We start from the raw sequence: 13,092 nt of genomic DNA on the forward strand, positions 1-13,092 counted from the left end.
AGAGCACCTCCCCCACACAGTTAGAAAGCACCCCCTAGGAACACACTTAACCTTTTGATTGCCCCTAATGTTAACCCCTTCCATGCCAGTGTCATATTTTGTGCACTGATCACTGTATTGGTGTCACTGTTTCCCAAAAAAGTGTCAAACGTGTCAGTTATTGTCCGATTTGTCTGCAGCAATATCGCAGTTTTGCTAAAAATCTCTGATCACCGCCATTACTAGTAAAATAAATAAATAAAAATTCCATGAAAATGTCCCATAGTTTGTAGACTTTTGCGCAAACCAATCAATATGCGCTTATTGGGATTTCTTTACCAAAAATATGTAGCAGAATACAAATTGGCCTAAATTGATGAATAAATTCGATTTTTTAAGTTTTTATATTGTATATTTTTTATAGCAGAAAGTAAAAAATTTTATTTATTTTTTTTTAATTTTAGAATTGTCGGTCTTTTTTTGTTTATAGCGCAAAAAAAAAAGCAGAGGTGATCAAATACCACCAAAAGAAATCTCTGTTTGCGGGAAAATAAGGACATCAATTTTATTTGAGTACAGCGTCGCACAACTGCGCAATTGTCAGTTAAAATAACTGCGCCATATCACAAAAAATGTCCTGGTCATGAAGAGGGTAAAACCTTCTGGGGTTGAAGTGGTTAATGTGGCTGCACACCGCTCTTGCAAATCAACAGCCTGACTAACAGTTGAACAAAAACTGCAAATCACTGCGAGCTGCTCTTTTATTGCCTTAAAGCTATTTTTACCTCAACAGTTTACATTCCTTATGTGTGTCTGCTGTGCCATGGACTTGTGTGAGGAAGTCTCCTGTTCTCTCCCCCCCCCCCCGATATGTGTCTGCTGTACCATGTACTGATATGAGGAAGTCTCCTGTTCTCTCCTCCCCCATCCCCCCCGATATGTGTCTGCTGTACAATGTACTGGTATGAGGAAGTCTCCTGTTCTCTCCTCCCCCATCCCCCCCGATATGTGTCTGCTGTACAATGTACTGGTATGAGGAAGTCTCCTGTTCTCTCCTCCCCCATCCCCCCCGATATGTGTCTGCTGTACCATGTACTGGTATGAGGAAGTCTCCTGTTCTCTCCCCCCCCCCGATATGTGTCTGCTGTACCATGTACTGGTATGAGGAAGTCTCCTGTTCTCTCCCCCCCCGATATGTGTCTGCTGTACCATGTACTGGTATGAGGAAGTCTCCTGTTCTCTCCCCCCCCCCCGATATGTGTCTGCTGTACCATGTACTGATATGAGGAAGTCTCCTGTTCTCTCCCCCCCCGATATGTGTCTGCTGTACCATGTACTGGTGTGAGGAAGTCTCCTGTTCTCTCCTCCCCCGCTCCGATATGTGTCTGCTGTACCATGTACTGGTATGAGGAAGTCTCCTGTTCTCTCCTCCCCCCCCCCCAATATGTGTCTGCTGTACCATGTACTGGTATTAGGAAGTCTCCTGTTCTCTCCCCCCCCCCCAATATGTGTCTGCTGTACCATGTACTGGTATTAGGAAGTCTCCTGTTCTCTCCTCCCCCCATCCCCCCCCGATATGTGTCTGCTGTACCATGTACTGGTAAGGAAGTCTCCTGTTCTCTCCCCCCCCCGATATGTGTCTGCTGTACCATGTACTGGTATGAAGAAGTCTCCTGTTCTCTCCTCCCCCGCTCCGATATGTGTCTGCTGTACCATGTACTGGTATGAGGACATCTCCTGTTCTCTCCTCCCCCGCCCCCGATATGTGTCTGCTGTACCATGTACTGGTATGAGGAAGTCTCCTGTTCTCTCCTCCCCCCATCCCCCCCCCGATATGTGTCTGCTGTATCATGTACTGGTATGAGGAAGTCTCCCGTTCTCTCTTCCCCCATCCCCCCCCCCCCGATATGTGTCTGCTGTACCATGTACTGGTATGAGGAATTCTCCTGTTCTCTCCTCCCCCGCTCCGATATGTGTCTGCTGTACCATGTACTGGTATGAGGAAGTCTCCTGTTCTCTCCTCCCCCGCCCCCGATATGTGTCTGCTGTACCATGTACTGGTATGAGGAAGTCTCCTGTTCTCTCCTCCCCCATCCCCCCCCCCCCCGATATGTGTCTGCTGTACCATGTACTGATATTAGGAAGTCTCCTGTTCTCTCCTCCCCCCACCCCCACCCCGATATGTGTCTGCTGTACCATGTACTGGTAAGGAAGTCTCCTGTTCTCTCCCCCCCCCCCCCGATATGTGTCTGCTGTACCATGTACTGGTATGAAGAAGTCTCCTGTTCTCTCCTCCCCCTCTCCGATATGTGTCTGCTGTACCATGTACTGGTATGAGGAAGTCTCCTGTTCTCTCCTCCCCCCATCCCCCCCCCGATATGTGTCTGCTGTATCATGTACTGGTATGAGGAAGTCTCCCGTTCTCTCTTCCCCCATCCCCCCCCCCCCCCCCCCGATATGTGTCTGCTGTACCATGTACTGGTATGAGGAATTCTCCTGTTCTCTCCTCCCCCGCTCCGATATGTGTCTGCTGTACCATGTACTGGTATGAGGAAGTCTCCCGTTCTCTCTTCCCCCATCCCCCCCCCCCGATATGTGTCTGCTGTACCATGTACTGGTATGAGGAATTCTCCTGTTCTCTCCTCCCCCGCTCCGATATGTGTCTGCTGTACCATGTACTGGTATGAGGAAGTCTCCCGTTCTCTCTTCCCCCATCCTCCCCCCCCCCCCGATATGTGTCTGCTGTACCATGTACTGGTATGAAGAATTCTCCTGTCCCTGCCCCTTTTCCTGTACCTGTATCTATCCCTGTCCCTGTACGTGTCAATGTCCCTGTATCTATCCCTGTCCCGTGTCCCTGTCCCTTTCCCTGTATCTATCCCTGTCCCTGTATCTATCCCTGTCCCTGTATCTATCCCTGTCCCTGTATCTATCCCTGTCCCTGAACCTGTCCCTGAACCTATCACTGTCCCTGTCCCTGTATCTATCCCTGTCCCTGCACCTGTCCCTGAACCTGTCCCTGCACCTGTCCCTGAACCTATCCCTGTCCCTGTACCTGTCCCTGTCCCTGTATCTATTCCTGTCCCTGTATCTATTCCTGTCCCTGTATCTATTCCTGTCCCTGTACCTGTATCTATCCCTGTCTCTGTCCCTGTATCTGTCCCTCGGCTCGGAGAAGTGGTTGAAGCGGATGATCTGCAGCTGCAGGCGTCACCCCGGTACCGTTTTTTAGAGCCAGCGGTCGGCTTTCAGGAGATAATAGCGGCTCAGCTTTTCTTTTTTTAAAAAAAATACACAGTGTTAAATATAAAAAAATGAATAAAATAAATAGGAAAACAGAAATGTTAAAGCGCCCCCGTCCCGTGAGCTCACACACAAAAGAAATATGTAAGTCGCGCCCGTAATTAAAAACGGTGTTCAAACCACACATGTGAGATATCGCTACGATTGCCAGAGCGAGAGCAATAATTCCAGCCATAGACCTCCTCTGAAACTCTAAACTGGTAACCGTTAATAATCTTTAAAGGGTCACCTACGGAGATTAAGTACCGTAGTTTGTCCCCATTCCACGAGTGTGCGCAATTTTAAACCGTAACATGTTAGATATCTATGTACTCGGCGTGACATCTTTCACGATGTACAAAAAAAAGTTGGATGACTTTACTGTTTCCTTTTTTTTTTTTAATCCAGTAAAATTTATTTTTTCCTAAAAAAATTGCGTTTGAAAGACCGCTGCGCAAATACCACGGGACAAAAAAATGTTGCAACGCCATTTTATTCTCCAGAGTCTTTGCTAAAAAAATATATAGAATGTTTGGGGGTTCTAAGTAATTTTCTAGCTAAAAGTGCAGATTTTAACTTGTAAACAACAAATGTCAGAAATAGGCCCGGTCCTTAAAGTGTAACTTGTGTTGAGAAAAAAAACATTCCCCTCTGGGTGATCTCTGTACATTGCAGGGAATGTAACAAACTTTGTTGCAGATTCCTTCCTTTTATTATTCGAAAGAAATCATTGTTTGTTCCTCTGTGCTGAGTGGGTCTAATGGGAGTGGTTTCATAATTATCTATCAGCTGTGGCAGCTGCAGGGCTCCAATGAGGAAAGCTGCTGGGCCTGCATCCCTTTAGACGTGTTCCTATTGGGAGTAGATATGAGCTCGGGCGGGTTCCAGTCCTTACGTGCCGGATCCCGCCAGGAAGCCGACACTGCACTCCACTAATCACAGACAGTGAGACATTTCCTGACCTGTGCAGCTGCGGATCGGGAAATGTCTCACTGCCTGTGATTAGCGGAGTGCAGTGTTGGCTTCCTGGCCGGACCGGGCATGTACGGACTCGAACACGCCCGAGCTCATCTCTGATTGGGAGTATCTCACCAAAAATGAAATTTTTGTTGCAGGGGATGCCAGAAATCTGACTTGTATCTTAGTGCAGACTTCTGGGAAAATTGGTGAGCCAATCACACAAGCAGGAAATTAGGTTTCTGGGGGGTGTGGTCAGTATACATTCTGTGTACAGAACAGCTCCGGGCGGCCATATTGCATTGCATTTTCAGAAAATTACAGCAGCTGCAGATTGAAAAGGAAAGATAATTTTTAATAACAATCAATCACAATATGATTTGTATCCCAATTGTATACGCTATATTGTTTTTTCTTTATTTGCTGATTTTTTTTTTCCCCCCACGAAAATGGAGTTACTCTGCCTTCTTTCTATGAGCCTTTATTTTTCTGCAGCTGCAAACTGATGATTGTATATAAATAAACTGTAGCTATGATATTGGAATACAATTGTCTTACAATTTGTTACAATTCTGTTCCAGACTGGCATACTCCGATCCCCAAGGAAGATACAAAAATTGAACTGAGTTTGGTTCCCCTGATTATAGGACATAAATTGAAGTATTGACACATCAGATATTATCTGGGTATTGCTGTAATATAGAGCTGCCTGTTAGGATGTTTGATATGTCAGCCATGTATTTTTTATTGGAAATGCATTTTATTAAAGTATAAATAAAGATTATTCTGATTTTTATAAGAAAGTGTTATAGATTATTGCCCACGGGAGCTAAACATTGAGTTTTTGAAAGAAATGAAAGGATGTTGGTAACACATTAGCTCATTTAATCCTCCCACCTTTATTGTTTCTTCATATCCCTTTAGAGGTGATTAACCCCTTGGGAGTATCTCACCAAAAATGAAATTTTTGTAGCAGGGGATGCCCAAAATATGACTTGTATCTTAGTGCAGACTTCTGGGAAAATCCGTCAGTCAATCACATAAACAGGAAAATACATTTTCAGGGGTGGCATCTCCGAGCGGCCATATTGCATTTTACAGAAACTTACAGCAGCTGCAGATTGAAAGGAAAGATCATTTTTAATAACATTCAATTACAATACGATTTGTATCCCAATTGTATACACTATATTGTTTTTTCTTTATTTTCTAATTTTTTTTCCCCCACGAAAGTGGAGTTACTCTGCTTTCTGCCTCCTTTGTGATTCACTATAGAAGAAAGCACTAACCATCTATGTACACTGTCCTCCTCTCTAAATCCAACCCCTAAAGGCTAAAATCTAAAAAATAATCTGGGAGACTTTATCACCCCCAAGTCTTATTCAAGGAAGAAGCGTACTTTTGCAAATTCTTTAGCAAGAGACTCCCACTTATCATCTCTGGCCAAGATGACCAGGGTGCACCCCTCCTTCTGGCCACCAGAAACCTCTGCAGCCTTGCATTTCCTGAACAGCTCACACAGCATTTTTACTTCACACAAGCTACACAACACACAGCAGCAAACAGGTCTGCTTCAGTTGAATTTTAGCGCAAATCCCGGACGAGCCCCCAATTGTTTTGCTTTGGTGTCTAGTAAGGTCACGTTGCAATAAAGCAAGGAAGCTCAGACCTCTGCAGTGTATTAATGTGCTTTTACTAAATGAAAAATGCTGTACATACAAAACCTTTACAATTATAGGTATATCTGTCAGTCTTGTATTGTATTCCTATAATTATAATAGTAATTGTAATAGTTTTGTATGTACAGCATTTAGTAAAAGAACAATATTACTTTGCAGAAGTATAAGCTTCCTTGCTTTGTTGCAACGTGACCTTACTAGACACCAAAGCAAAACAATGACCTAAAGCAGAAAAATAATAACTGAATAATAATTTCTTTTTTTTCAATTCTAACCCTAATAAAGAAATAAATTATGTAGATGTAGCACCCTCCTAGGTAGGTGCTAGGTAAAGGCATTGTTTTGCTCCATCTGCTTATCAGGGGAGCCTGATCAGTAGTTTTGCCTGTTATATGTGTCCATGTGTGATTCACTTGGTCTGAGGGAGTGTCCCCACTGTATCCAATAGGGGAGCCTGTTGGACAGTGGAGGAAACCTAGCCAGTGACACACAGGCTTTGTAACTGTTCCAGTGGGTTGGCACAGAGAGTGGTGCATCCTGGGATAGGTTATAAAAGCCAAGGGCACATGTGATAGGGTGTCTTTGGGCAGGAAGCCAGGTCCCAGGAGGAGGGTGATGTTTGGTCTCTCCTCCTGTTAGCAAGAAAGGTGGTCACAGGCAGTCGGCCTAGTGGACCAAGAGTGTGGTGCTGAGCCAGGAGGTCCAGAATACTGAGAAGCGGAGCTGAAGGCAGAGCAACCCAGGGAAAAAGAGTGTCCATGAGTACCAGGAAGCTTGCCAGGGGTCTGCTCAAGAAGGGGACAACTCCGGTGGAGAGTCAGTGGACAAGGGGCTAGCATGCACGGGAAGTGAGAAAGGGGGTGCCAAGTCAGGACCCTGAAGAGAAATTCAGTCAGGAACCTATTCTTTACTTCACTTCAGTGGCAAGGTGAAGCAGCAGCCTTGCTGTACTCTTTACAGGTAGTGTCCTCAGCACTTGTGCATAGTTCAAGTTGGAGTATCCCACTCATTCCTTCTCCCATCCAAGTTCTAAAATAAAATACAAAACCCAAATCCCCTGGACTGTTTATTGTCTGAGCCAAGTCTTAAAGTGATACGTTTTACGGACTGTTGCTATGGGTAACCCAGGGGAATCCACACTCAGCAGCTTCCAAGGGGGCAGTGCTACATACAAAACAATTGTACATTTCCTTTAACATTGTAGGAGGATGTCACGTCTCTGTGGCATTGGTGTGGCTAGATACACCCCAGATGCCTTGTTAAATACACCCCAGATGCCTCGTTAGATACACCCCAAATGCCTCATTAGATACACTCCATGTACATCTAATGATTAAAGTTCTCTTTGTAACCTATATTCTCTAACCAATGTTTTCTTTCGATTTCCCTGCAGCAGATTACGGGAGGATTGGCAGACTGGGACATTTGTCGCTATGATTTTTCCGATAAGGAGTACCATTTCTCTGTGCCCAGATCTCTGGAGCCCGGCAACTTGGTGGGTCAAGGTAAGAGTACCGGTCATGGTTTCACTTTGATTTGACCATAATCCGGATGGAGTGATGGCAAGCTCCTGTGACACAGATAATTCTGGGGCAGCTTTCCTCCTCCTATCTTTTGTTATCTTGTTGGAAGGCCATAGAAGGCTATCAGGAGGATGGCTGGGTGGGCTCTATAACCTCTTCAGGTGGATGGTTTGCATTCTTGAAGCTGTAGATCTGTCTACCTTCTAAATTGAATGTGAATGTGGAAAAAAGATAACACTAAATTAAAGTGTATCACCCCGTGCCTAGGTACAAGAGCGTGCTCAAAAATTTCCCAAAAATTATTATATGTGCCAATACAGCAGCTATAGGAATGGAGCGTTTGTCAGAAAGTAGTCAAAGAGAAGACTATCTACAGCGCTTGCTAATATCCTAGTGAAATATATAAGTATATATATATATATATATAATATTGGAATATTGAGCACAAAGCACCTGCACTTTGATCTAAATCCTGAAAAAGACTTTTTCTTGTCACATTTTTGTGACTTAATTTTGGCACAATGATTTGCACCATTGGTTATTTATAACATTATTTGCCACCACTATAAGTTTTTTTATATACTATTATTGTACCTTGATTACACAGATTATTTATTTATTTATACATTTATTTATATATTTATAATTTCTATTCAGATTTTATTTATTTATTTATATATATATATATTATATACACTTATATATTGCACTAGGATATTAGCAAGTGCTGTAGATAGTCTTCTCTTTGACTACTTTCTGACATTGAATATGAATGTTATCAATGAATGAGAAGGCTACAAAGTGGCCATACAGGAATTTAACAGCCAGGGGCTTCGGTCTTCCAGTAGTAGTACATATTCACTGATAGTTGTTAAGAAATTTGTTAAAAATGCTTTTACAGAGGATGAAGAATAAACTATAAGAAAAGAAAAGAAACAGCAGTGCCTCCCCATAGTGCAGCATTAAAAAGTAAATGACAATTTATTGAAAGATAAAAATGCACTCACAAAAATACACCTGTGTACGTCATGGCATAAGGGTGACATGGGAGCCAGAAATGTCCAAGGGGCAGCCAGAGAACCACCAGCCTTGGCCACTGGCTGGGAATGAAGCGTGCTGAAGATGGAAGAAGCCGCTGTCACTGCAATCAGTGTTCAACCCGGGACTGGAATCCCCAACATCACTGTAGACATGTACTATAGAAATGGGCCGGGTTTCAAAGCCAGTCAGCTTCTTCATCAGCCAAAGTGGCTACTTATGTGAGAGGCAGAAATTGCCTGTTGCTGAAGGACTCCCTGAGAACCTCCAAAGGAATGTTAGGGTTCTGCTGAACTCTGATTGGGGAAGGTTTCTCTATATATATATATAATAGATAAATTAATTAAATTAAATATTTACAATATATCTCTGGAGGAGATGACTCTGGATACAATCTGCATGCCGTGTTGAAGGTAATTATCAAGGTTTCTGTATGGGGGGGGACTTTCTAGTACATAGCCTTGGATGTTTCATTATACAGCGCTGCTTGAGTTGTATAGGAAAAGCCTGCAAAGTATAAGTCTGGCATCTGAATTTACCACAACTGAGCTCGTGCTTTGTGGTGTTGGATGGTCAGTATTGTGCGTGGAAGAATAATGTTATATGTCTGCAACCATTGTGCAACTTCCCCCAGCGTCTAGCCTGCTAGGAATTACTTCCTTCTTTTCTCATTAGTTACTCTAAAGGAAAATTTCCACTTTTGTGAGGAAAAAATAGCAAAAAAATATATGTGATATAGTGTATACAATTGCAGCACAAGTCATATTGTAATTGAATGTTATTAAAAATGATTTTTCCTTTTCAATCTGCAGCCGCTGTAATTTTCTGTAAAATGCAATATGGCCGCCTGGAGACTCCCCCTCCCCCCTGAAAATGTAATTTCCTGTTTATGTGATTGACTGACTGATTTTACCAGAAGTCTGCACTAAGATACAAGTCAGATTTTGGGCATCCCCTGCTACAAAAATGTCATTTTTGGTGAGATCCTCCCAAGGGGTTAATCACCTCTAAAGGGATATGAAGAAACAATAAAGACGGGAGAGGATTAAATGAGCTAATGTGTTACCAACATCCTTTCATTTCTTTCAAAAACTCAATCTATGTTTAGCTCCTATGGGCAACAATCTATAACACTTTGTTATAAAAATCAGAATAATCTTTATTTATACATCATAAAACGCATTTCCAATAAAAAAATACATGGCTGACATATCAAACATCCTAACAGGCAGCTCTATATTACAGCAATACCCAGATAATATCTGATGTGTCAATACTTCAATTTATGTCCTATAATCAGGGGAACCAAACTCAGTTCAATTTTTGTATCTTCCTTGGGGATCGGAGTATCCCAGTCTGGAACAGAATTGTAAGACAATTGTATTCCAATATCATATCTACAGTATATCTATATACAATCATCAGTTTGCAGCTGCGAAAAAATAAAGGCTCATAGGAAATAACTAGTTAAACTATTTCAAATGTTTTTTTTGTTGGTTTGTTTTGTATTTTTTGGTCCCGTTGGGGAGATTTCTCTTCATTTCCTGTCCTGCAGACATGAATAAAATGGAAGAGAGTTTCCCCAGAGAGAAGATGCCCCCCTGGTTGCCCCCCTCTGCCCCTGTGACATACAGGTCAAATACTGTACAGGGGAAGGGGGTGGGGGAGGGGGTCTCTCCAGCTGGAGCACAGAGAGCAATAAAACCTGATAGGGGTCTAACCCTACCCTCTCTCTCCCTTACCCCTTGGCATTAGATATATAATTCTACACAATATTTATTTTAGTGAATAATCGTTTTGAAGAGAAAATAGAGAATTCAATAGATGTGACCGATGCCTCCTGGTGGGATGACCTCAATGATCACACCTCCCCCTCTTTTATCTTTCAGTGGTCTTCATTACCTGCGGCCTGAAATCGAACGTTCGCTATGAATCCAAAGACTCTCATTTTGAAGTTCAGGCTGACGGCTCCATCGTAGTAAAGGAACATCTAAAGCTTCATGGACACAAAGAGTTCGGTGTTGTGGCATTGGAGGGGAATAATGAGTTAACTGAGACCACCGTGATACTGAGAAAGCAACATCCCCACCACAAACAGGTGAGTCTCCAATATACCGTGCTGTATGAATGATGGGGGTCTTCCTTCTATGGTGTCACCTGCATCCCTCCCTGCCTATAATATTACCATTGGTAGAGGAAGTGCCAGATTGAACAGGGCTTATTGATGCTGAAGGTATTCTTCCTTAGCTGTGTCCAACTTCTGTGAGATTGGATTGCAAACAGAGTCAGGGCAGCTTCAACGGGGCCCGGGTTCATTTATACACCAATATACCCTTTACTGTGAACTTGCTGTACGGCAGAGCTGACCCAGAGAGGTGCTGGACTCTCCACACAGAACCACACAGGGGGAAGTACTGGACAGGTCCAGAGATACTTCTCCATGTGTCCCCTGTGGTCAGTCATGGAATCCAAGTCAGAGGACCCATGGGTGTTGAGTCGTTGTACTCAGGATCCTTTGTACAGCTATACTGGGGAGGATCCATCCAGCCAAGGGAAGAGGTGGCAGCAAAGGATCAATATGGAGGACTTACTCTGAGGTCCCCATTGTCTGTAGCTGTGCCAATGGAAGTGATCTATGAATTATTCCATGATGTGAGTAGATGAGAACTCATGGAAGTTCATATCTAACTGATGATACCAATAAAGCAAAAGGGAAATATGCTTTTGTACTTCTTACAGTGATTTGTAATGACGGTGAACCAGCTGGCATCTGTAATCTGTAGATTATCCTTCCCAGATACGATGCCCCCTGCCAAGGGACATTCATTTACATTCCAGATTTACCAGCTGGGGAAAATACACGCTGCGGATTTCAGCCATCAAACCACGCGGTGTCTGACAGCTGAGGACTCCACTAACCTCCACTAACCTTACTAGAATATCACGGTGATTGTTCTCCTTCTATGTGCCACATCCCTGCATCTATGAACCATAGAAAATTCCCGTTGGGGTTGGGACTTTTTAGGCACTAAAAGAATTTACCACAGTACTATATAAAAAGTTTCATTTTATTGTATCACAAAGAATAAAAGCATTTACAAATAAAAAAAAAAAACATGGAATGTGCAATAGTACTTGCACCCATGTGTATAATGTACATGGATCAACGTCTAAATCACCCAACGCGTTTCAAAGCCTATGCAGCTTCTTCCTCAGGGGTGTAATATGCGTCAATCCTCTATAAGATGCAAATATAAATATATATATATATATGAAACATTCATACCAAAATGCAAGTTCTAATCATAAATTCATGCAGGAAAACTTACATAAATTACACTGGTGACAAATTCCACATTTCCATGTATAATGTTAAAAACACTGAGGTGTTGATGGTGGGAGTGTTGCATTCAGTCTCAACAATCTTTGACCACTGAGGCAGAGATAGACAGGCCCTGTCTGTAATGCAAGCAAATATTTGCCATAAATAGACTCAGGTGGGTGTTCCTATGCTCGGTGGGTGTTCCTATGCTGGGTGGGCGGGTGTTCCTATGCTGGGTGGGTGTTACTATGCTGGGTGGGTGTTACTATGCTGGGTGGGCGGGTGTTCCTATGCTGGGTGGGTGTTCCTATGCTGGGTGGGTGTTCTTATGCTGGGTGGGTGGGTGTTCTGACTGATTCTGTCTGGAATCAGTCAGAATTTTTCCCAATCATGTGATGAATATAACAGCCATGATGCGGTGATCACATGAGGTTTGTTTATAAACAAACCTTGGAGGCGGCAGAGGTCACTGTATGTCAAATTTAGGGCACCAATGGTCATGAAGGGGTTACATGCTCATTCCACCCAGTACTGCTTTGTGTTGTACAGAATTTACATAACAAAAAATGCTTCCGCTAAAGTGTCACTGAAACAAAACCGTACAATTATATCAATTGTGAATGGTAGCGGCACTCACTATATCACCACATATGATACACTAGAGAAATATGTTACTAATCATATTGCGCTACCATAAATATATTAAAGTGAGGGCGCCTAACCACAAATCAATAATTTATAGTACAGAATAAATATATTTAAAATATACAAATCAATCAATAATTTGTGTACTATATAGAAAAGTCCCAAATCCATATATAAGTCCAATAAATCTTATATGTAAATAAAGTGCTGAAAACAAGACCTAGATGAAAAAGTGTATCCGTATGCCAAGGAAACAACCCAAGTGATCCTACGCATCAGCAAACTACCAACACACCAAGACCACTTACTGGACCCTCAGACCTCAGAGTATAGGAGGTCTGACCACGTTTTAGGGAAAAATCCAAAAATAGGTGGATGGTCACTTCCTAACACACCAAGCACTCTCTGATGGAATGGATCGGTAAATGAACAACACTCTGACCTAATGAATGGATGGATTTATGGATGGATGGATGGATGGAGAGTATTCTCTCACTATCTCCACATCTGCACACTGCTTACAACTGTTGAGCAAGGGATGGATCCCTTAAAGCCACACATCAATGCAGACCCTCTAGTATTGGAATGAATGGCAGTCTCAGGCCGGGCTCCCACCACTGCCATTCATTCCAATACCAGTGGGTCTACATTGATGTGCGGCTTCATG

At 42.9% G+C, this 13,092-nt stretch overlaps 1 protein-coding gene across 1 annotated transcript in view; it reads left to right on the top strand.

The window, feature by feature from the left end:
• The window catches only part of LOC309566043 (cadherin-1-like), a gene marked incomplete at its 3' end in the record, with an annotated part of 146,526 nt that overhangs the window by 13,110 nt on the left and 120,324 nt on the right, over positions 1 to 13,092 (top strand). The window contains exons 2-3 of the mRNA XM_082271066.1: positions 7,294 to 7,402; positions 10,348 to 10,556. Coding sequence (XP_082127192.1) covers positions 7,294 to 7,402; positions 10,348 to 10,556 — 318 coding nt within the window. The remainder of the gene's footprint in view (positions 1 to 7,293; positions 7,403 to 10,347; positions 10,557 to 13,092) is intronic.

Source organism: Pelophylax lessonae (assembly GCF_965119305.1).
Source record: "Pelophylax lessonae genome assembly, chromosome: 10".
Lineage (NCBI taxonomy): Eukaryota > Metazoa > Chordata > Amphibia > Anura > Ranidae > Pelophylax > Pelophylax lessonae.